This window comes from Geotrypetes seraphini, chromosome 13 (genome assembly GCF_902459505.1).
Source record: "Geotrypetes seraphini chromosome 13, aGeoSer1.1, whole genome shotgun sequence".
Taxonomy (NCBI): domain Eukaryota; kingdom Metazoa; phylum Chordata; class Amphibia; order Gymnophiona; family Dermophiidae; genus Geotrypetes; species Geotrypetes seraphini.
In genome coordinates this window covers 76,620,461-76,644,016 of record NC_047096.1, presented here as the reverse complement: position 1 = coordinate 76,644,016, position 23,556 = coordinate 76,620,461, and the positions used below count along the sequence as shown (strand labels likewise).

General features: G+C 40.8%; 1 protein-coding gene across 13 annotated transcripts in view; it reads left to right on the top strand.

Moving 5' to 3' along the window:
* Positions 1-23,556, top strand: part of PKNOX2 (PBX/knotted 1 homeobox 2) — a 424,329-nt gene that overhangs the window by 135,914 nt on the left and 264,859 nt on the right. For 11 of the 13 annotated variants that reach the window (XM_033918094.1, XM_033918105.1, XM_033918108.1 and 8 more), the window contains exons 2-3: positions 2,163-2,264; positions 9,577-9,639. Coding sequence is in view for 2 of the 13 variants with exons in the window: in XM_033918105.1 (XP_033773996.1) it covers positions 9,617-9,639 (23 nt within the window). In the remaining 11 variants the exon portion in view is untranslated. The remainder of the gene's footprint in view (positions 1-2,162; positions 2,265-9,576; positions 9,640-23,556) is intronic. The other 2 variants (XM_033918096.1, XM_033918101.1) reach the window with 1 other exon arrangement.

Sequence of the window (23,556 nt, the reverse complement as noted above, 5' to 3'; positions counted from 1 at the left end):
GGAAACTACAAAGCCATGGAGTAGAGGTAGATATACTAAGATGGATAGGCAAATGACTGGAGAACAGAAAACAGAGAGTGGGCATAAATGGGAAGTTCTCCGACTGGGAGAAAGTGACTAGCAGTGTACCCCAGGGCTCGGTACTTGGGCCGATCTTATTTAATATTTATATCAATGACCTAGAAGAAGGAATATCCAGTGAGATCATCAAGTTTGCAGTCGACACAAAGCTATGCCGGGCAATCAGATCGCAGAAGGATAGCGAGGAACTCCATAGCGACTTGTGTCAGTTAGAGAAATGGGAGATGAAGTTTAATGTGGAGAAATGCAAAGTAATGCATTTAGGCAGAAAGAATAAGGAACACGAGTATAGAATGTCAGGTGCAACTCTGGGTAAGAGCGAACAAGAAAAGGACCTGGGTGTACTAATAGATAGGACCCTGAAACCGTCAGCACAATGTGCGGCGGCAGCAAAGAAAGCAAATAGAAGAATGTTGAGCATGATAAAGAAGGGAATGGCTAGTAGATCGGAGAGGGTCATAATGCCGCTTTATAGAGCAATGGTCAGACCCCACTTGGAATACTGCGTCCAACATTGGTCTCCTAACCTAAAGAAGGATATAAAACTACTGGAGAGGGTGCAGAGATGAGCAACGAAGCTAGTAAAAGGTATGGAGAAACTGGAATACGAGGATCGACTTAAGAGACTGGGATTGTTCTCCCTTGAGAGAAGGAGACTGCGAGGGGATATGATCGAGATCTTCAAAATACTGAAGGAATCGATAAAATAGAGCAGAAAAATTTATTTACATTGTCCAATTTGATACGGACAAGAGGACACGGAATGAAGCTAAGGGGGGACAAGTTCAGGACAAATATCAGGAAGTTCTGCTTCATGCAGAGAGTGGTTGACTCCTGGAATGCTCTCCCAGAGGAGGTTATTGCGGAATCGACCGTCCTAGGATTTAAAAGCAAACTAGATTCACATCTCCTTACGAGAGGCATAGAGGGATGTGGGTGACTAAAAATTACGCCAGGTATACACCTGGCAGGGCCTCTGCATGTGCGGATCGCTGGACTTGATGGATCGAAGGTCTGATCCGGAGATGGCGCTTCTTATGTTCTTATGACCATTGGTCTGACCCAGTAAGGTTATTCTTATGTTATATTGGTAAAGTTGGGTTCCAATGTTTCTCGTCTGATAAAGGGTATATCATAACCTTTAACAGAATGAAACATTCCTTAGCTTGCCACCCCACTTTCTTAAAAATGTTAACCTATGGAATGCTTAAATTATCCTTGGAGTACAGAAAATATCTACCATACTTGCCACATGCCTTTGAACCTTTTCCATCCAACAACATGATTTGTGAGCAGAAGGACCCTAAAGAACCCCAAAATTTTAAATTTACATCTCACCTTCAATTGAAGGCAATGCAATTTGGTCAATGATAGTCAAGCATTCTCCCCTGCCATCTTGTTTCTACCCTTGTTGACTCCTGTGATACAAAGTACTCCAATTTCTCTAGGAAAAGTAGGGTTATAATTCTATGAATGCAGTGATTACTGGATCTACAGGTTTGGAAAAAAAATGAGGTATGGTAGCTGGTTATACTATACTGTACTCACGCTCCTTTACAAACTGAATCCGTGTATGCTGATTTGTTCGCCAGTCTCCAGTAAATTTGATGTTTAGGTTTATATGTGCTAAGGAGCAAGCTACATTGTCATAGGTATTGATCCTTGATGGGTCTTTTACTGTATGATAGGATGATTGTTATCTTATGACCTGTTAGCTATACGTTACTGTCTTATTATTATGGATGTTTGATTGTAATCCGCACAGAATTGTCAAATAAGCGGACTATAAATTTATTAAATAAATAAAATTTATATACTGGACTAGCAATGAGGCTGTTAAGGAATTTGTGTTCTACAAGTATATTACTATATTATGTCTGCAGTGTTATTCCTCAACGGTTGTTAGGATGCAACTTCCTGCAAGTTTGGGCTGCTAAAAAAATCACCTATCTTGAGATCAAGTTTCAAGTTTTATTAAAATATGATTGAACGCGTATCAATAATTCTAAGCGATTTACAAGTTTTAAGCTGGTTTGAGGATTTGCCCCAACTTACCTTTTATCTCATTTTGTGTTCTACAGCCCAACGAGGATAACTAGGAATTCCAATCTATTTGCTTATCCAAAAATTACTGGCTGCAGATACAAGACTTTTTGGGGATAGGACTCTTGCATTTCAAGCAAGTAAGCAGCAATGGTGCATTTCGAAAAGTAATTAAGTCAGCGTTCTTTGATAAATTCATTTCCTAAATGTGGATATTACTGTTAACAAAATTTGACATTGAACGTATTTAAGAAACTTGTATTTTAATTATTTGTATTGTATTTCGCTGATTGTCCAGCCTTTTGTGTAAACTGCCTAGAAATTGTTTGATTATGGCAGTATAGAAGAATAGAAACATATAGAAACATAGAAGATGACGGCAGAAAAGGGCTACAGCCCATCAAGTCTGCCCACTCTGCTTACCCACCCCCTGTCTATGCCCTAATGACCCAATTTCCTTATCTTGACCCTTGTAGGGATCCCACATGGGTATCCCATTTATTCTTAAAGTCTGGCACGCTGTCTGCCTCGATCACCTGCACTGGAAGCTTGTTCCAATGATCAACCACTCTCTCTGTGAAGAAATACTTTCTGGTGTCGCCATGAAATTTTCCGCCCCTGAGTTTGAGCGGGTGCCCTCTTGTGGCCGAGGGTCCCTTGAGAAAGAAAATATCATCTTCCACTTCGACACGTCCCGTGAGGTACTTAAATGTTTCAATCATGTCTCCCCTCTCCCTACGTTCCTCGAGAGTGTAGAGCTGCAATTTGTTCAGTCTCTTCGTACGAGAGACCCTTGAGCCCTGAGATCATCCTGGTGGCCGTCCGCTGAACCGATTCAATTCTGCGCACATCTTTACTGTAATGTGGCCTCCAGAATTGCACACAGTACTCCAGTAATACGATAAATAAAGTCACATACAAAACATAAGAAAAAATAACCAATAACAAAAGGAGATTAGAGTTACTAAATACCTCAAATAGAATTAATGAAAAATGAAGCGGTTATGATCATCTGGGATATTTTAACTCCCAAGTGATAAAAAGTTTGACACAAAAAAGCCAAAGACCACGGTCAACCGATTCTTCTTTGGCTCAAGAAGAAAAAGAGAAAAAACGAAGGTACCAAGCAATGCGGAGACCAAGAAAACGTGGCTGAACGATACAGATGCACTCCCCATGGTATCGGGTGCCACAGGCTTGATTCAAAAGAATTTTCCAAACAGATCTTGATAAGTTGCCTTTCGTACACGTTACATCTTACGAGCTCCAGCAGGAAGCTCTCATTGGCGCAATTCAAGCACTACCGTATGCACTGGCAGTAAATTTGAAAGACTGAGATCTTAATCTTAATCATTTCTTATGTTCTTATAAAGTTCTGCTTCACACAGCGAGTGGTGAACGCCTGGAACTCTCTCCCGAAAGAGATGGTGGAGGAAACTTGGACGCACATCTTCTTGCAGGACACATTGAGGGATACGAGTGACTAATGTACGCACCAGGGTACGTCTGGCTGAGCCTCCGCGTGTGCGGATCACCGGACTGGATGGACCCCAGGTCTGATCCGGTGCAGGCATTTCTTATGTTCTTATGTCCATTCCCTGGCTTTGGACCAAAGTTCATTACTGTCATGATATGCACAAAACAAACTCATTTGGAGACAGGCAGAAACAGTCCTGCAGCAACAGAGACAATGAGATCGGTAAAAAACCGAAAGGAGATGTGCAGCCAAGTTTACTGATGTTAGCATCTGGGATAATGACGATAGCAAATGTTAATATAGTTCCCATCAGCACTGCTTTTAAACTTATGCCACAGTTTAACTACTAAATATGCTACTTATTTCTATGGTGCAATACTATAGAGTTTTTGATTTTTAGAACGTTTTACTTTTCAATTTATAACATTTTTATTGAAGAAATCGGTAAATCATATATAATAAAACGCTAAGCGCGCATGCGCACTCGCGCCGCGTGTTCCCTGATCTGTCGCGGTGGCGCATGCGCGCCAGACAAGCTTCCCTGCTCTCCACCTCACAATACGGCGCTACGGGTCGAAGTGTCTTTAGATGCTGCCGCGGCAAGGTAGTGCGGAGCGGCGGCTGCCGGGAGGAGGCCGCGGTGGCTTGAGGCAAAAGGCGGAGCGGAGCGGCAGCTGCCAGCCACTAGCACCCCCTGCCCTCTTCGTCGCGGCTCAGGAGAGACGTGGCAGTGCAAGGCCTGGACGTCACCGCCACGTGATGCGACGCCTGCGCGCTGCAGTAGGGACTCTAGAGGAAGTGGCTAGAAGTGCAGACACCAGCTCCCCACGACACGGCAGAGGCCCCGCACCAGAGTGAACTGATGCTGCCACCCAGAACTCCCCCACCTCTGCTGACCCTTGCCCCTGCCTGTCCCATAGGGCACCCCTGGCAATCCTGGCCCACAATAGTCGGCCCAGACCCAAGGCAGAGGAGACACTGGAACACCAACAATGCAACAGGTACTCTAATGATGCTGGATGGGAAAATGGGAATATTGGTAGGTAAAAAGAAGGCAGAAGGGCTACTGCTGGACAGGGGGGAGAGACAGAAAGAAAAGACAGAAAGAAAGGGGGGCTGGGAGAAAGAAAAAAAGACACACATACAGAAAGAGAGAAAGAAATGCCTAAGTCTACACTTCTATTCTAGCACCCGTTAATGTAACGGGCTAAAAAACTAGTATACAATATTATAATACAATAAAATAGTCATTAAATTAAAATTAATCATATTAATTTCCATCAAATATCTTTCATTTCTTCAAAATATATTTCAAAAATACCCATTACATCTCTCAATACCCTCCCCCTAGTTCCTACCCCCTTTCCCTGTTGACCTCTCCCCCCTATCCTCCCCCCAAATTTAGTTTATAACTTTTCTATTGAAAGAATTATACTAAACCCCCCCCAAACCCAATGAAAGTTGACAAAAATAAAGAATAATAAAAGTAGAGAACTGGAATTTTAGATAAATAATCATAGCTTCAATGTAAATCATTAAGAATTAAACTTCTTGCCTTAGTTGAAAGATTCTGAATATACAGATCCCAAATTTCCATAAACATACAAATTTTCCTAGCCGAGCACCTAACTTCCCAAGTCTCAAATAACAATAGACGATGAAATTGATTCCTCCAATGCCAAAACCTAGGAGCTTCTTTTGATAACCAAAATTGCATAATACATTTATGTCCTATTATACACGCCTTTTGAAATAAGAGACACTTCTTTTTACCAAAAACCCCACAAGCCGCAGCTTTTCCAAAAATTACTCCCCTTGATGAATCTACAACAGAACATCCCCATAATGAGCCTAAAAATAACAGGATGGCAGACCAGAATGACCTAATTAAAGGGCATGACCAAAAAGCATGAACTAAAGTACCAGGATCCTTATTACACTTAATACAAATTGGGGTATTAATTAAACCGGCATGAAAAGCTTGAATTTATGAAAAATAAACTCTATGTAAGATTCTAAATGAACATTCCCTCCAAATAGAAATAGTTTTACTTTTTTTCATCACATTTAAGAAGAAGTTCCTAACCTATGGTTAATACAAAGCATTTTCATGCTGTTTTCCTGCAGCAACGTTACTAAAATGTTGAGCCAGTAACTGTGTATTAACACTTGGAGATTAATAGGCGAAGGACAGGGGGAGGAACGATCTCCAGTTGCTCCTGCCTCAGCGGTGCAATTTTTCAGCTGGCACCGTCTGCTCCTTAGTGGCAGGTTGGCAGATTGGTATCTGCAGGCAGTGCCATTTTGATGGACGACACTGCTGGGGGGGAGGAGCAACTGCAGTTCGCACCTGTCCTTCCTCCTCCACTGTACTCAAAGGGTTGTGAAGACAAGCTCGGGGGAGGGAATTGAGCTTTCCAGAGCATTTGACCATATTCATTCTAATCAAAAAGATCACAGCGCCAGAGTCCACAAGAGATTATAGAAAAAAGGGGAGTCGGGGCAATTTTTCTTACAAATGGTGTCCCTTTCAACCAGACTGTGCTTTGGGACCACAAATGGGGGTCAACAACCTCAGTAGTAGAAGGTCATAAAGAGTCACTCTCCTTCCCTCCACGCTAGGGTTACTAGAAGTCCAGATTTCCCCAGAGATGTCCTCCTTTTAGAGTAGGGATCTCAAAGTCCCTCCTTGAGGGCCGCAATCCAGTCGGGTTTTCAGGATTTCCCCAATGAATCTGCATTGAAAGCAGTGCATGCACATAGATCTCATGCATATTCATTGGGGAAATCCTGAAAACCCGACTGGATTGCGGCCCTCAAGGAGGGACTTTGAGACCCCTGCTCTAAAAGGAGGACATCTCCGGGGAAATCTGGACTTCTAGACTTCTCTTTTAGGAAATTATCGAAACCTTTTTTAAACCTGCTATGCTAACTGCTATGCTAACTGCTAACCTGCTATGCTATTTTTTTAAACCTGCTATGCTAACTGATTTCACCACATTCGCCAACAACGAATTCCAGAGTTTCATTACACGTTGTGTAAAGAAATATCTATTCCAATTTGTTTTAAATCTACTACTTAGTAGCTTCATCACATGCCCCCTAGTCCTAGTATTTTTGGAAAGAGTAAACAAGCGATCCACATCTACCCTTTCCACTCATTATTTTATAGACCTCTATCATATCACCCCTGAGCCGTCTCTTCTCTAAGCTGAAGAGTCCTAGCCACTTTAGCCTTTCCTCAGAGGAAGGAGGCATCTGCAAAAGCAAGAGGCACCTGTAGCATGAACTGATTTGCACCTGCTCTTCCTGTAAGGATCAGAGCTCCGACCATGTCCTGCACAGCCCCATTCACTGCCTGTACCACAACCCTCCTCCAAACTGCACTCTATGCCGGCAGCATTTTATGTTGAACTTATTTATGGTGCAGGCAGGGAATGAGGTGCTGGGGGGCGGGGGGGGGGGGGGGGAGAAGACTTGTCTAAAGTTTCGCCTTCAAAGGCTTTCCCAAATCCACCTGGCAGAAAAGGACTTTCCCTGAAGGAAACTTGACAAACTCTTTTAAACCCAGCTACTCAAATTCTCCAACAACAAATTCCAAAGCTTTATTGTGTGTTGGGTAAAGAAAATTTCTAATCTAGAGTGATGCAAGACAGAGAGAGAGAGAGAGAGAGAGAGTCTTTAATAGCCACAGAGGATAATGAGTTTTAACAGAGACACTTTAAAATGGCTCATCAGTAAAGTCAGCAGAACAAAGCTGACCTGCCCCAAATGGCAAACAGTATATAAGTAGGCAACTTACATTAAGTGAAAAGAAAATAACAAGTTATTTTCAACCTATTTGGGGGGCTTGCTTCTGAATGCTACCAAGGATACACCAAGCCCAGTATTACAGAAAAAGAGTGACTTAAAATGAACGTTCTCCTTCTGAAGACCTTATAGAATAACAATTTAGAGTAGTAGTAGTTAGTAAGGGAAACCTCGTATTTCAATTTGGACTTTTAAATCAGTGGCATTTAGATCTCACGGCCTCTTTTACAAAGCCGCACTTGCGGCTGCGCTGCGCTGACAGCCTCGAAGCCCGTAGAGATTTAAAGGTCGCGCGGCTTTGTAAAAGAGGCCGTTAGTATTCACATCCAAGCTCTTTTGTGTAGAAGCATACCCTTACAGCAGGGGTCTCAAAGTCCCTCCTCGAGGGCTGCAATCCAGTCGGGTTTTCAGGATTTCCCCAATGAATCTGCATGAGATCTCTGTGCCTGCACTGCTTTCAATGCATATTCATTGGGGAAATCCTGAAAACCCGACTAGATCGCGGCCCTCAAGGAGGGACTTTGGGATCCCTGGTATAGAGGCATATTTTCAAAGCACTTAGACACACAAAGTCCCTCCTTGAGGGCCACAATCCAGTCGGGTTTTCAGGATTTCCCCAATGAATATGCATGAGATCTCTGTGCATGCACTGCTTTCAATGCATATTCATTGGGGGAAATCCTGAAAACCCGACTGGATTGCGGCCCTCAAGGAGGGACAGTGAAGGAGCAGACTGACAGTGAAATCTAGACAGGATTTTACACTATTCCTTAGATGGAAGTTTCTCTTGACACTGTGAGAGTGTGTTGCTTACGAATCGGGGCTGGGGACTCAGTCGGAAGCAATTTGGGGGTTACTGGAGTCAAGAGTCGGTGAAAATATGCCAACTCGCGTATGTCTGGTAGTATTAAATTATAAGTAGTACTAACTCCGACTCCTAACAGAGTTAAATTGTATGTCATGCAAATATTATAATGCTTAAATGTTATATTTGACAGATAAGAAATCTGATTAACCCATTTTTTTTCAGGATATGTATGTCCCCATCCCCGCCACATCCTTGCAAACTCTGCAAACGCTGTCTGATCCTATCCACTTTTTTGAAATTGATATAATTGATCTACCAGTTTTAGAGAATCTGGGAGTCCATTTTTAATTTTATCCTGTTAAAGCAGTGTCTCACGAACTTTGCCAAGCCGCGGCACACTAAACGTGGTGACTGCGGCTCGAGGCATCCGGAAATGCATGGACGTTGATCTGATTGTAGATTTAGGGGTTGATTCACTGAGACCATAAGGCAGTGACCCACAAACGTTTTGGCGTCACGGCACACTAAACCCAGTGCTGTTGCCGGAAGGCATCCGGAAGTGCGCGGAGGGCCTCCGACTGCAACCCTGAACCTGTCGTTTCGCCGGTGAGGGATTCTGGAGGAGGGGAGGTGTGGGGAGAGGAGGAGAGATGCTGGTGAGGAGGAGAGTCGGCACTGACTGACTGCCTACAGGACGTGCCTCTCACCATGAGAGGCATGTCCGGTAAGCAGTCAGCTGATGCCTCTCCTTGCCAGCGTCTCATGGCACACAGTTTGCGATATACTGCCTTAGGGTCTGTGAAGACTCCAAGAAGGTGCCTACTTTATAAAGGCACTGTGTTGATGGTCCATTCAAAAATGTATTTTTTCATTATATTGAGCATTTAAGTAGAGTGCTTGTATTTTGAAGAAGTTGTTTTTGATATGAGGTTTGGTTCTTTTGCCTCTCTTTGAGACATTGGCATGTCGGCTGACCCATGAATCAAAATGTTTGATTCCTCCATTATTATGTTTTGAGCCCAGGAATCAATGTAATAAATCTCAGTTCCCTGTGTCAACTTGCCTATCCCATAACCCAAGTACAGCACCTCGGTGGCACGTAGACCCCTACTGGATAGGCTGGAAAAGCAATACTTTTGCACTGTGCAAAGCCTTAATTTCTTTCTTAAATATTTCTTGGGGCTGTAATTTCACATGTAGTTTAAAACTTCATGAATCTGTTATGTTTCCCTTTCAGTCTTATCATTTATGTTGTATGTACTGTATAATAAGCACAGAATAGATTATCGGGATGGCACTGGGACTCCAGATGTTCATGGTAATGTATCTTAAAAGATTTATTTGTTTTTCTCTGCAGGTATGGATCAGTGACTGATCTCCAGATACACAAAGCAGGGATGCTGACCAAAGCCTCTGACTTGTAAGTACTCCTGGTCTCTTCTCTTTTTCAAACCAGAGATACATTTGCTGCCATGTGGTACAGCTTGAGTCAGTGGATGACTTTTACAAAAAGGTTAAATCTTCTCTATTACTGTTGAACATTGTTGGCTTAGGTTTTATTGTGACTTTAAAGGATTCTGTTCTATGACAACCTAAGTAAAATCTAAGGAAATCATATGATGATCAATCTCGTGAGGAAAGATGGCTTCCTGTTTTTTTTTAGAAAAGAAGAAGCCTGAAGGCAGACCAGACAAATTCCAGCACAAGGGTTTTATTTAAGAGAGACCCAATGTTGATCTGCATTTTGGTGCAGAAATACGTCTTGGGAGTCAATGATTCTAAAAACAATCCCCCCCCCAATATACAGTATATTTGCTTGTATCCTGAGACTTGTGGGTTATGACCGTCTACCAGCAGATGGAGATAGAGAGCATTAAACTGAGCTCTTATCTGCTGTGACTAAAGGAAAGAAAATTATCAGGTAAAACATAAATTTTATATATATCATATTCATGCAGGCATTTAGGCCCTGATTCTGCAAAGTGCTCCCGATTATAGACAGCTGTAAGCGTCCTACAGCTGTCTAATCAGCCAATCGGGAGGCACTTTTTCTAAAAAAAAAAAAAAAAATGCTCCATAGAGGATTGTTTTCTTTTTTCCCCCCTTTTTTAGAAACCATTCACTTTGATGACCTTAGAGTTCCACTTGATTTCTAATTCTTTGCTTTATTCATTGAACCAAAATGCTCCATTGGAAATCTATAAACAAAAGAGCTTGAGTGTTCCCCATGGTTTAATTCTGAGGTTGGTATGCGTAGTAGAATGTTGATGGAGAAACTCTAGGCCTGATGAGCATTTGCCAACAGTTGCTGTATATTGATGCTGGAATGCTAGACATAAGGTTGATTAAAAAAAAAGATCAATCAAATTTGGTCTCGGATTTAAAAGGTTCTTCTAATTCTCAAAAGATGAAAATTTATTGATTAGGAAAATTGAAAACCTGGAGAATGCAAATAGAAATTTGAATTTATGACTGCTTAATTTTCCAGTTTCCAGAATGCAATCCCCTAAGGAACTTTTTCAGTCTTTTTTGACATCGGTTTTAAGGTATTCTGGCTCCAACTTACCTCAATTACAGAAATTATATTACCTGAACTCATTAAAAGAAAAAAAAGATAAATTAGTTTCACATCCTGAAGATTTGGACCTTACCTCAATGTTAGAATCTTCACAAATTGAAATTTCCTCAAGTTCTAATTTACACATCCAGGAGAGGGGGTGGGGTGAGAGGGAGAGGGATAGTATATAGGGACTGGTTTATAAATGCTCTGAAAGTACTATTGTATGGTTTTCTTGAATACATTGCTATTGAAATTGGGCGGAGAGGGGGATGAAAATGATTTCTCTTGCATTTATTAATGGATGTAAGTACTGTTTTTCAAATGACTTGTATGAATTCTTGTATGCGCTGTTTTTAGACTAAGGGCTCCTTTTATTAAGCCGTGGTAGCGGGGTTAACGCGTGCGACTTTTCATCAAGCGTTAACCCCTGCGATGGCCAAAAACTGCCGCCTGCTCAAGAGGAGGCGGTAGCAGCTAGCGCGGCTGGCGGTTTAACGTGCACTATTAATGCGCGTTAAACCGCTAGCGTGGCTTGATAAAAGGAACCCTAAAAATTAATAATTATATATATATATATATATATATATATATATATATATATATATATATATATACAGTGGTGCCTCGCATAACGAACGCCTCGCACAGCGAACGCTGCACACAACGAACTTCATGTCTTGATTCATACAACGAACTTCGTTTCACACAACGAAGTCGCCCGAGCTGCCGATGTATTGCATCCTTCCGCGCAGGCACTGCAGGCAGTCGTTAGTCACTGCGCTTAACTGCCCTCTCTCACAGCCCTTCGCCTGGCTCCCTGTGCAGTGGCGGACCGTCGGCTCGCCTCCTTTTATGGAGGGGCCCGGCGCCTACTGCTGATGCGTTGGGGGGGGCGGAGCTACTCTCGCCGCTTCCCCGATGCTAGAAAAAAAAGAAAAAAAAGAAAAGTTAAGTCCCAGTTTTTGCCGCTGAGACTCTGCCCTCTCTCACTGTATACAGTCGTCCTTTTAAGATAAACTCAATATTTTTTATATATCATGGCTTCTAAAAAAAGCAGGAAGGTGATTTCTGTTGAAATGAAACGGGAAATAATTAGAAGGAGTGAATGTGGGGTAAAACAGTGTGACCTCGTCAAAGAGTTTGGCCTCAGCAAGACCACCATTTTCACCATTTTGACAAATTTATCTTTTTTTATGTCATCTTAGCATATTTTATGCTGCAGAACGAATCATTTTTTTTAACATGTATTGTTATGGGAAAACGCGTTTCACATAACGAACTTTTCGCATAACAAACTTGCTCCTGGAACGAATTAAGTTCGTTGTGTGAGGCACCACTGTGTATATATATATTTAAAAGAAGAAATTTCTTCAAGAGCTACTATGCTAGTGACTTTTGTTTTCCTGCAAGATAAAGAAGTGGTTCTTCGTCTTGTCCATAGGACTGAGAATGTTGAATTTTACGGTCACAAAATTGCTATTTTTCCAGATGTTCCAAAGTGTACGCAGTCTAGGCGGAAGACATTTCTGACTTATCGTCAGTCAGTTTTAAGTTTGGGAGCAACCTTCCAGCTTGGTTTTCCTTGTAAATGTTGCATTACTTATCGGGCAAATGGATATATCTTTTATGAACTGGATCAACTGCAATATTTTTTGGAAGGCAAGGCAGCCATAAGAACTCCAGAACCACCCATGACACACGCAAATCAGGCTAATTAATTAATCCAAAGATCTCTATATTTCCTTCCTCTATATTTGTTAACTCAACTTCCCTTGACTGAGTTTGGTTTTTCTCTCCGAATGTGGACGATGTTCATGGTACAAGTAGTTGAGAATGGGATAGTTTTCCACCTTTTCATCTTTTTTTCTTTTCAAACTTTGTATTTGTTAATTAACTAAATTTATTTCCTTTGTCAAAGTATTTTATTCTTTGATTTGAAAATATAAATAAAAATAATAATAATAATTAAAAAAAAAAAAAAATCAATTCTTTTAATTATTCAACAAATTGTTTTCTGTGGTTAAAACACTGATTCAGAAAGATAAGGGATCTGCTTCATACTGCTTATTTACCCCCTCATTTTACAAAACCGCGCTAGTGTTTTTAGCGCCGGCCACCGCGATAACAGCTCCGACACTCGTAGAATTCCTATGAGCATTGGCGCTAAAAATGCTAGTACGGCTTTGTAAAGGAGGGGGTTACTGCTGGCCAGTATGCAGATGTTTGTGTAAAAAATATTTCTGATATACCTTCATGTTTGGACAATGCTTCACATTCAGCAGTAGGGTCTCCATTTTTCTTGCTGTCTTCCACAATTGTGTGAAAGATTTTGGATTCAGTGAACTGGTTATCCGAATATTGGTGTGCGAAGTGGAAAGCGCTTTGCCTCGTTTTTAAAATGTTGCCTGATGAGGCCCTCTATTGTTGTTATTGAAAGCTTCTATACCGCTACTAAGGTCTGGGAAGTCAATTCAGAGCGTTTACATGAGCTGCTGTAATGGTGTTACAATATATGAGCTTCTGAAAAGGTGTTACAATTCTGAGTTAGCGTTTTCTGGGAAGGTTTTCAGCACTGGCATAATTAAACCATTATCGGTGCATGAGCTTCTATAAAGATGTTAGCATTTCTGAGATGGTTTACAATATAGACATAATTAAATCATAATCAATCATCCTATTTGCACCTATTTTTACCATAATCAATCTACCTGTTTATATATACACATATAATATACCGTATATACTTATATACTAGAATCATGTACTTTGTTCATACTACTCCTATTTCTTTCCACGCATAGTATCTGTGACGTGTTCTACATTTGCTTTGGACATACGGTAAAACCTTGGTTTACGAGCATAATTCGTTCCAGAAGCATGCTTGTAATCTAAAGCACTCGTATATCAAAGCAAATTTCCCCATAGGAAATAATGAAAACACCGACGATTCATTCCACAACCCAAAAACTTTAATACAAAATATTATATGTACTTGTATTGCAAGACCTCGCTCATTTAGAACAGTCACTACACTCCCGCAGTGTCAGAGAGGGAAGAACCATCGGCTCAGTTGTGATGATGTGACGCGTGTATACTGTATGTACTCGTATTGCAAGACCTCGCTCGTTTAGAACAGTCACTACACTCTTGCAGCGTCAGAGGGAGAAGAACCATTGGCTCGGTTGTGATGTGTGTATACTGTATGTACTTGTATTGCAAGACATTGCTTGTATATCAAGTTAAAATGTAATCAAATGTTTTGCTTGTCTTGCAAAAACACTTGCAATCCAAGGTTTTACTGTACTATCATCCTGAAATCTCGATTTCTGGGCTTATTGTGCTTTGTCTATCATATTCTCTACCATGTTCATCCTATCGTGTTCCTAATGGGGGACTAGCCAACTATCTCCTCTATGCAGTATTATTGGCTAAAGTAGTCTGTGAAGAGGATGGTCTTTGTCCCTTTCTTGAACTTTTCAGTGTTCTTTTCTAGTTTTAGTTCCTTCGGAAGGGCGTTCCACCACCTTGGAGCCATCACCGAGCTCGTTCTTTTCCTGACACTTTTGTAGTTGTTGACTCTGAAGGAGGGAATTTCCAGCGGGTGATTTTGGCTCGAGCGTAGTGTGCATTCTGATGTATGATGATGTAGTTTGGCTGCTAGATATTGTAGTTCTGAGAGGTGAATGTTTTTGTGTGTCATCAACAGGATCTTTTAAATCAGGAGCTAGTGTAGCTTTTTCAGTAACAGGTTGATACTTGTCTGCCTTGATTTTCCCAGCAGAAATCTTGCTGCTGTGTTTTGTACCATTTGAATCTGCTTAATCACGCCAACAGTGAGGGGATTTTGCAGCAACTCTGTTTGGCTATTTATTATCAGCAGTTGAATCCAGTGTCCCCTGAGGAAGGTATAGGTATATGTCGAAACCTGAACCTTGTTGGGACTAAACAACTAGAAAATAAAAGACACTGTTGGTTGAAAGGACAACTCTGTTGCCTTTTTCTGTTGTTTTGGTTCCATAATAAGGCAAGATTTTTTTTATCTGTTCCTTTGTTTGGGATATAATTGTGAAAAGCAGGGTAGGAGGAAAGGGAGGGGGAGTGGTGTTATATGTTAAAGATAAAATTAAAGCCACATAATTGCAGGATTTGCAGAGTAAGGAAGAGGCACTGTGGGCCAAATTGGAAAAAGGGAATGGAAAATGTATTTATATTGCTGTGATATACAGGCCTCGAAGTGGACAGAGATTTAATAGTAGACATTCAGAATATAGCTGTGAAAGGGGAAGTATTACTAATAGGTGATTTTAACATGCCAGATGTTGACTATGGTATCCCTGTTGTAGGGTCTCATAGAAAAAGGGAGATCCTGGATTCTTTATAAGGAGAACCATTCTAGAGATTGGTAATGGAACCAAGCCGAATGGGGCCCTTCTGGACTTAGGGCTTACAAATGATGTTTTAGTGGGTGATCATCTGGCATCCAGTGATCACCACAAGGTGTGATTTAATATTAAGACAGGTGTAGAGAGGGCTCATCATCCAAAAGTAAAGGTTCTAGACCAGTGGTCTCAAATTCACGGGCCAGGGGCCACATGTGGCCCACCAGGTACTACTTTGAGGCTCTTGTTATGTTTATTATAATCACAAAAGTAAAATAAAACGGTTTCTTGATCATATGTCTCTTTAGCTATAAAAGACAATATTATTATTAAGACTTAGCTAAAAGGAAAGATTTATAAACTATAAAGAGTTTTACCTCATGCAGAATTGTCATTTCTTTAATAAGACATTAACTATTTTTTCTGAAGCCCTCCAAGTACCTCCAAATCCAAAATGTGGCCCTGCAAAGGGTTTGAGTTTGAGATCACTGTTCTAGACGTTTTAAAAACAACTAACTTTGTTCAGATGGGGAATTATGTCAAGGAATTGTCTGGTTGGGAGCATCTGGAAGAAGTAGGAAAGATTGATGTTTGCTTCCAGAAGATGTGTGAGGGTAAAACAATTGACACTGACCCCACTGGTCTGTGTACAACACTGATGTATAAATAATGGCGCTAAAAGGGGGAGGGGGTGTAGCTCATTAGTGTGTGCTAACCGCTAAAAATGCCCTTAGGATATAATGAGCATCTTTAGCAGTTAGCACACATTAACACGCCCTTGGTTGACCCCCCTTAAATCTAGGGGAGACATGTCTAATATCTAGGTCTCAGAATTCCCACCCCTTGTTCACTTATAAACGGCACATATAGAAACATGATGACAGATAAAGGCCAAATGGCCCATCCAGTCTGCCCATCCGCAGTAACCATTATGTCTTTCTCTCTCTCTGAGAGATCCCACGTGCACATCCCAGGCCCTCTTGAATTCAGACACAGTCTCTGTTTCCACCACCTCTTCCGAGAGACTGTTCCACGCATCTACCACCCTTTCCATAAAAGTATTTCCTCAGATTATTCCGGAGCCTATCACCTCTTAACTTCATCCTATACCCTCTCATTGCAGAGTTTCCTTTCAAATGAAAGAGACTCAACTCATGCATATTTATATTATGTAGGTATTTAAATGACTCTATCATATCTCCCCTCTCCTGCCTTTCCTCCAAAGTATGCAGATTGAGATCTTTAAGTGCCTTATCACGAAGACCACACACCATTTTAGTAGTCTTCCTCCAGACCGACTCCATCTTTTTTATATCTTTTTGAAGGTGCGGCCTCCAGAATTGTACATATTTAAATGAGGTCACATGGAACAAACAGAAAAGGCTTTATTTACAAAAGAAGTGGAAAACAACGTGTAAACAGAAGAAAAGAATTAGTATTTAAAAATTCCTGATACAAATATGTAGAATGAAAAATTGAACAGAAGTCAGATGGAACAACACATACACCCTATAGTGAAACCTACTTAAAGTACCCAGAAGTGATCACATATTTTAGAATAAAGGTATACCACCCCAGTTTGTTGGTGTCAGGTCGTCTCTTCACGTAGGCAGGGAGGTAGTGATAATCATGCTCTTGTCGTCTGATGTAATGTTGATATTTTTGGTGTTCCGGATGAGTGTCTTGTGCGTTTTGCAGATGTATCTTCAAATCATGATATCATCACGATAGGTGATTAGTCTGTTCCCTATTGTAGTTATGGCAGATCACAAGTATGCCTTTGATGTCATTTCAAATATGAGGGTTCTTCAAAAATGTTTCTACACTTTCATATTTTTGCGCTCATTCAAAAACATTCTTTTCTGCTGGCATTAAGAAGTTACTAGGATACTGGCGAAAATGTATCGCAAACGGGAATTGAAAAAGGGGGTTCGAGTTTGGGAATGTATTGAGGTTCATAGTGGATAATATGGAAATATATTTTGGAGGAATATTAGAACTATATTTGACAAATATTTTTATGAATTTAATTGTTATGAGTTTATTATGTATTATATTTTTGTGTATTTGTATGATTCCTTCAATAAAATGTTATAAACTAGAAGTTAATATGGTAAATTTAAATGTAATGACTATTTTAATATATTATATATTTATGGTATTTCTTCAAAAATATTATAAATGAAATAAAAAGAATGAAGGGGGAAAGGGAAGGGATCAAGGGAGGATATAGAAACGAATGGATTAGTTATACGGAAATATATTTGGGAGAAATGATAAAAATATGTATGGAAATATTATTGTGAATTTAATTGTAATGACTATCTTTTTGTATCTTATTATTGTATATTTATTTGATTCCTTCAATAAAATGTTATAAATTAAAGAAGGCGATTATGTGGAAAAGCATCTAATTGCCCAAAAGTTCCCAAACTGACCAAATGACTGCTGTAGGGATTAAGTAATGACCCCTCCTCCTCCCCCCCCCACACATTCCCTCAGTGGATCTCTTCCAGAATCGATTTGTTAGTTCTTCTGGCAGTCCACGGTGTCCATCACCAAAGCTCAAACGAGTCAATCTTCTTTCTGTCTTGTTTCCGTGGTCTCCAGCTGACCACTGAGAAAATGAGTCTGATCTTCGTTTGGAGTGTTACCTCCATGCCTTTGAATACTTTGTCAAGAGCCTTCATTGAAGAGTAACCAAGAGCTATTCTGTGGAGTATTTCCTCCCTCCTAGTTGCTTCTTTTTTTTACAAAAGAGCCCAGGAGATTGAAATCCTTTACAACATCACATAATTATTTATTTATTCGCTCAATTTTCTATACCGTTCTCCCGGGAGAGCTCAGAACGGTTTACATGAATTTATTCAGGTACTCAAGCATTTTTCCCTGTCTGTCCTGGTGGGCTCACAATCTATCTAGTGTACCTGGGGCAATGGGGGGATTAAGTGACTTGCCCAGGGTCACAAGGTGTAGCGTGGGTTTGAACCCACAACCCCAGGGTGCTGAGGATATTTGTACACCGCACAATGCCTTTCGGTTCTAGGCAGTAAGAGAAGGAATACAGTAAAGAAGGAATTATTAACATGGGACTTGACAAAGAAGGAATACAGTAAGGAAAGAATTGATAAAATTTAAGAATAGGTATTCCTAACTATCCTAGACAGGAACACAATCTTTGCTAAATAACAACTTCTATTCTATCACCTTCAAGTTCAAAATCTTCATCATTTTCTGTGTTCATGATCTTCGTTTTGTTCATGTTCAGTTCTAATCCCATGTTAGGACTTTCAACTTTGATGCTTATTGGCTTATTATTCAATTAAGATATGCGCACAAATTGGGCACACATCTAATTGAATCGTGGGTGTGTTTTACCTGTATGTACCTGTTTTAGACTTAGGAGCCTAACTTAGTCTCTGGTATTTAGGCCAAGAAAACTCTGGCCTAAATATGGTGACCTAAAGTTAGGATGTCTATTGGCACCTAAGACCACTTTAGGAACCGCTAGGCATGATTCTATAAAGTGCACCCACACTACTCAGAGTCTACATTTTAGGTTTGTAGAATCAGGCTCATAATGGACAGACCTAGGATGAAGGGCAAGCTTTTTATAACAGAAGGCAGTAAATTGACTAAAAGCTAATGTCTATAAATGTTTTGAGAAAAAATGGTAAATTGGGTGATAATTTAAAGGTTCACTTGAGTCTAAATATGGTGCTTTCAAAATTCGTGTTACTATTGAGTGTTTCCATCTATCTGGTACAATGCCATTCTTGACACTACTGTATAGAGCAGACATGGGCCACTCCGGTCCTCGAGGGCCGGAATCCAATCGGGTTTTCAGGATTTCCCCAATGAATTTGCATGAGATCTAATCTAAGCTTCATTTTATATACCAGATCATTTCCCGAAGGAGCTCGACTCGGTTTACAATTAATAAAAAAATAGAAATGATCTTTTTGCATGCACTGCTTTCAATGCATATTCATTGGGGAAATCCTGAAAACCCGATTGGATTCTGGCCCTTGAGGACCAGAGTTGCCCATGTCTGGTATAGAAAATCGGTGCTAAAAAGAAAGGTAGTTAAGCTAAATCGTTTCATTTTAAATTTGGTGGCCAGAGTCCAAGAAAAGATTTAGACAAACGAGGATTCTGAAGAGTTTCTAAAATATGTTGAAGAGTAGGAACATTATTTGTGAAATAATTGTAACTTGGCAGAAGGTAGATCACCTTATGACAACATCTGTAACCCCTGCTTCAAGTACGGGCCAAGTGGCTGATTAGTGTTTGCCAGGTGGAATAGGAATCAGGAACACAATCACATTTATTGGTTGGGGGACTAAGGCTAAGACCGGCTTTACTCCAGCAAGCTAAATAAACAGTTCAGACATTTATAGTTCTCCACAAAATAACTCAACTGACTCCAAATTATTTTCTTCTCTGAATCAAAATCTTTACTTAATGCTTTAAAGCACTTCAGCATTCAAGTAGCAAATGATAACATGTAGCAATTAGAACCAGTGGCGTAGTAAGGAGGGGCAGGGGGTACAGACTGCCCTGGGTGTCGGCACCTATCCACCCTGCCCTGCCACACCAACCCTCTCCCCACCCAGTACCTCTCTAGATATTTGCTAGCGTGAGCGTCTCCTGCCCGTTGCTCACACTGTCCTGGTTCCCCTCTAAATCACTTCCGGATCAAGGGGCCAGGAAGTTATGTCAAAGGGAAATCCAATGCTGGCATGAGGAGCATGCTGGAGAAGCCATGTGCGCTGACGAAGATTTAGAGGTACAGGGTTGGGGGTGGATGGAGTGTGGAGTGGGGGGCGGGAAGGCGCGAGGGCACAGAGAGGAAGATATGGGGGGCACCACTGCCCTGGGCGCCTCCTACCCTCACTACGCCACTGACTAGAACATCAAAATAATGGCAATATATACAGAGCCTCTCCTTTACTCCTCTCCACTGTTCCCTCTAAGCTGAATGGGAGTCTTCCACCTACAGTCCTGCCAGTGGGTGGTGCTGTTTCATTATCACATTTCTGAAGCACCATCCCCTCCACAGGCGGCAGTGCAGTTGGAGGACTCCCGCTTAATTTAGAGCAGGGATGTTGAAGTCCCTCCTCGAGGGCCGCAATCCAGTCGGGTTTTCAGGATTTCCCCAATGAATATGCATGAGATCTATTAGCATACAATGAAAGCAGTGCATGCAAATAGTTCTCATGCATATTCATTGGGAAAATCCTGAAAACCCGACTGGATTGCGGCCCTCGAGGAGGGACTTTGACACCCCTGATTTAGAGGGAATAGCATGCCTCTCCTGTATCATAATAATACTTTATTTATTTTTATTTATTTTATTTTATTTTTCTTGTATACTGCTATACCGTGAGGTTCAAAGCGGTTTACAGTATAGATACCATAAAGGTACTTAGAAGTTCCCTGACTTTATACTTTTATTCTTATCTCCTTTCACTTGAGGTGGCAGGGGCCAAACAGTTCACAAAGGGGCCGTTGCAGAAAGCTATCTACTGCCAGCTCAGCTGTGCAGATACTGCTATGTATACACCAACAATCAATGTAGAAAGGGGATCAAGCATGGGTTTACCTCAGTGTGGCATATATGGCTGCACAGTATATTCAAGCGAACGCATATGAGGCTAATAAGTATGCTGTGTCAATGCACAAAACAAAAAATGTAGCCTATGATCCGTGATTACTATACAGGTTTTTTCGCCAGGGCAGGGAAACAGAGGGGAGATGCTGGAGAAGATGAATAAAGACTCAGAAGGAAGATAGAGAATGGACATGAACAGAGAAAAAAAAGATCTCAAATGGAAAAAAAAGATCCTGCAAAGAGAAGGGAAAAAAAGGAGAGAAAGGCAGAAAAGAGACACTGGGATTAAAACAAATAGAAAAATAAAATGCTGAAATAACAAAGATTTTAAAAAAATACTTTTTAAAATTTATTAATTGGAATATGTCAGCTTTTAAAAATGAAGCCAAGCAGACAGTGATGTGGCCTCTCAGATATAACAACTGGAGGCAGGAAATGTAGAAATCAAGCTTTATTCAAAGACCTAACACAACCTGTGTTTTGACACGCTCGCCTTCATCAGGAGTTAATAATGATCTCACAAAGCGGCTTCCCTTAATATCAAGTATAAATTCCATTCCTGGGTTAAATACAATCAGGTCTGGCATCTTGTTTGGCCTGACTAAATATTTTGTCTGCTAGAACTTGTCTCAATCCCGCAATAGTCTTATTTTAGCTTTCCATCTTCAGAGGATTACTTTAAAAAGTTTTATCCATATTTAGGGCTCCTTTTATGAAGGCGTGTTAGGGCCTTATGTGCGGAATAGCATGCGCGCTAGCCGCTACCGCCTCCAATTGAGCAGGCAGAAGTTTTTCGACTAGCGTGCCCTAATCTGGTGCGTGCGCTAAAAACGCTAGCGCACCTTCGTAAAAGGAGCCCTTAGTGGCAAAAGAATGGAATACTTTACCGTAAATATCAGATTAGAACACAATCATCAGCAGTTTCATAAATTTAAAAAAAAACTATATTTTTGGGAAATATATTGATCAAGTTGGGAAATTAATTTTTGATTACTTTATAGTTGGTTTTTTTAAAATTACTTTTGAACTCATTTTTCCATATTGTAATTCCTATGAATGCCCAGGTTCATATTACATTAACTGCATAAAACCAAATTTGAACTGTTGTAGGCTATAAGACCTGATATTGTATTGTACATAATGCTCTACAACAGGGGTGTCCAACCTTTTGGCTTCCCTGGGGCCGCAGAAACATGCAAACGCTGCAGCAAGACAGAGGAGGGAGCCGGCAAGACGGTAAACACCCGGGGGCAGCAGAGAAAAACACTGCATCTCTCTCGACCGGGGCCGCACAAAATACTTCACGGGGCCGCATGCAGCCCTTGGGCCACAGGTTGGACACCCCTGCTCTACAACCACAGGTAACATAGTCCCTATTTTCCAGAGCTTGCAGTCCTCTTGACAGATGGACACTAAGGACAGCAAGTGATTGAGGATAGATGGACTGCAAGCAGGAAACAGAGGTCTGGAATAGCAATCAGTGTATTAGTCCAACATTTCTCGCTTCTTTTTCTCTTTCACTCAGGAACAGATGGCTGGGTCATAGTGGAATCTATAATAGGGATTTTTATTAGAGAGGGAATTGATCAAACAGTTATGGAAGGCAATGATTACTATCATTACTGGAGATAAGTACCATCATGAGATTGAAGGCACCCTACAACCTGTGGAGTCCACTATCTGACCAAGACATATGAACTGACAGCCACTGAGCTTGGGGAGTAATGGAAGAAGCAGGTTAGGAATTGAAAACAGGGTCAAAAGTGGGATTTCAGGTAGAAGGTAAAACTTATGGAGAAATACATGTTATTTAGCTTGTATACTCTTAGGTTCACTAAAGTATGTATATTCTTAGTTTCCCCAAAGCATGTGTGTTATTGAAAATCATCTCTTATTTTCTGTAACACTTAGCTCTTTATTGATCCTGAAATCTTCTGTGTACGTATCCTTGTAACCCATTCTAGGCTCCTGGGGCGGACGGGCTGTAAAACTAACTAACAGTAAATAAATGTCTCAGTTTTGTGATTTTTTTTTTTTTTAGAAAGCACATGCATTTTTGGATCCAAAGCAGTGCAGTTTCAGGCGGGGGATTCAGTGTCGAGTTATTAATTGCCTCTGTTTTTGATGCCTTGTGTCAGAGTTTGGATTTGCATAAGTCCTACCTCTTGAGTCACACCTCATCCGCTCGATCATGATGTTCTCTGTCCACTTGGCTTAAGTTTGGGCTGAGAAAGGAATTCAACGCACTAATGGTCTCCTTCATTTCATCAGAGTGGTGGTGAACCGATAAATGTCAGACTAGAACTCTCTCTGGGGTCTTTTGGGGTTTGGCTCTGTCTGCCACTCTTTTTGATGTATATTTTTTCCCCTGGTATAACGTTGTATTCCGGATTTATGTAAGTGATATACAGGTATTGCTGCCTTTCTGATTTTGGCTCTGAAACTATGATTTGTCTGAACTTGAGTTTGTCAATAGTAAGGCACCTACTTTCCTTTATAGAATAGATTTCAAGTAGACACCATCTAAGCATTTATATTTAAATGCCCCTTTATAGAACTGGCCTCAAAATGGGGAAATTTTTAATCCAGGCACCGATAGTTACATACCTCTTGGGCCTATGAATGTCTAAAATTCTCTCATTTATGCACATTATGTTAATCTTATATCCTGCTGCTCTAGGCGGGTTACACAGATTTCTGTATCAGATTAAATATGTTGCAAAGCGTTATACATATTATATGCTTATCAACTGTACAAGTACATACTGTATGTTCTTTATATGC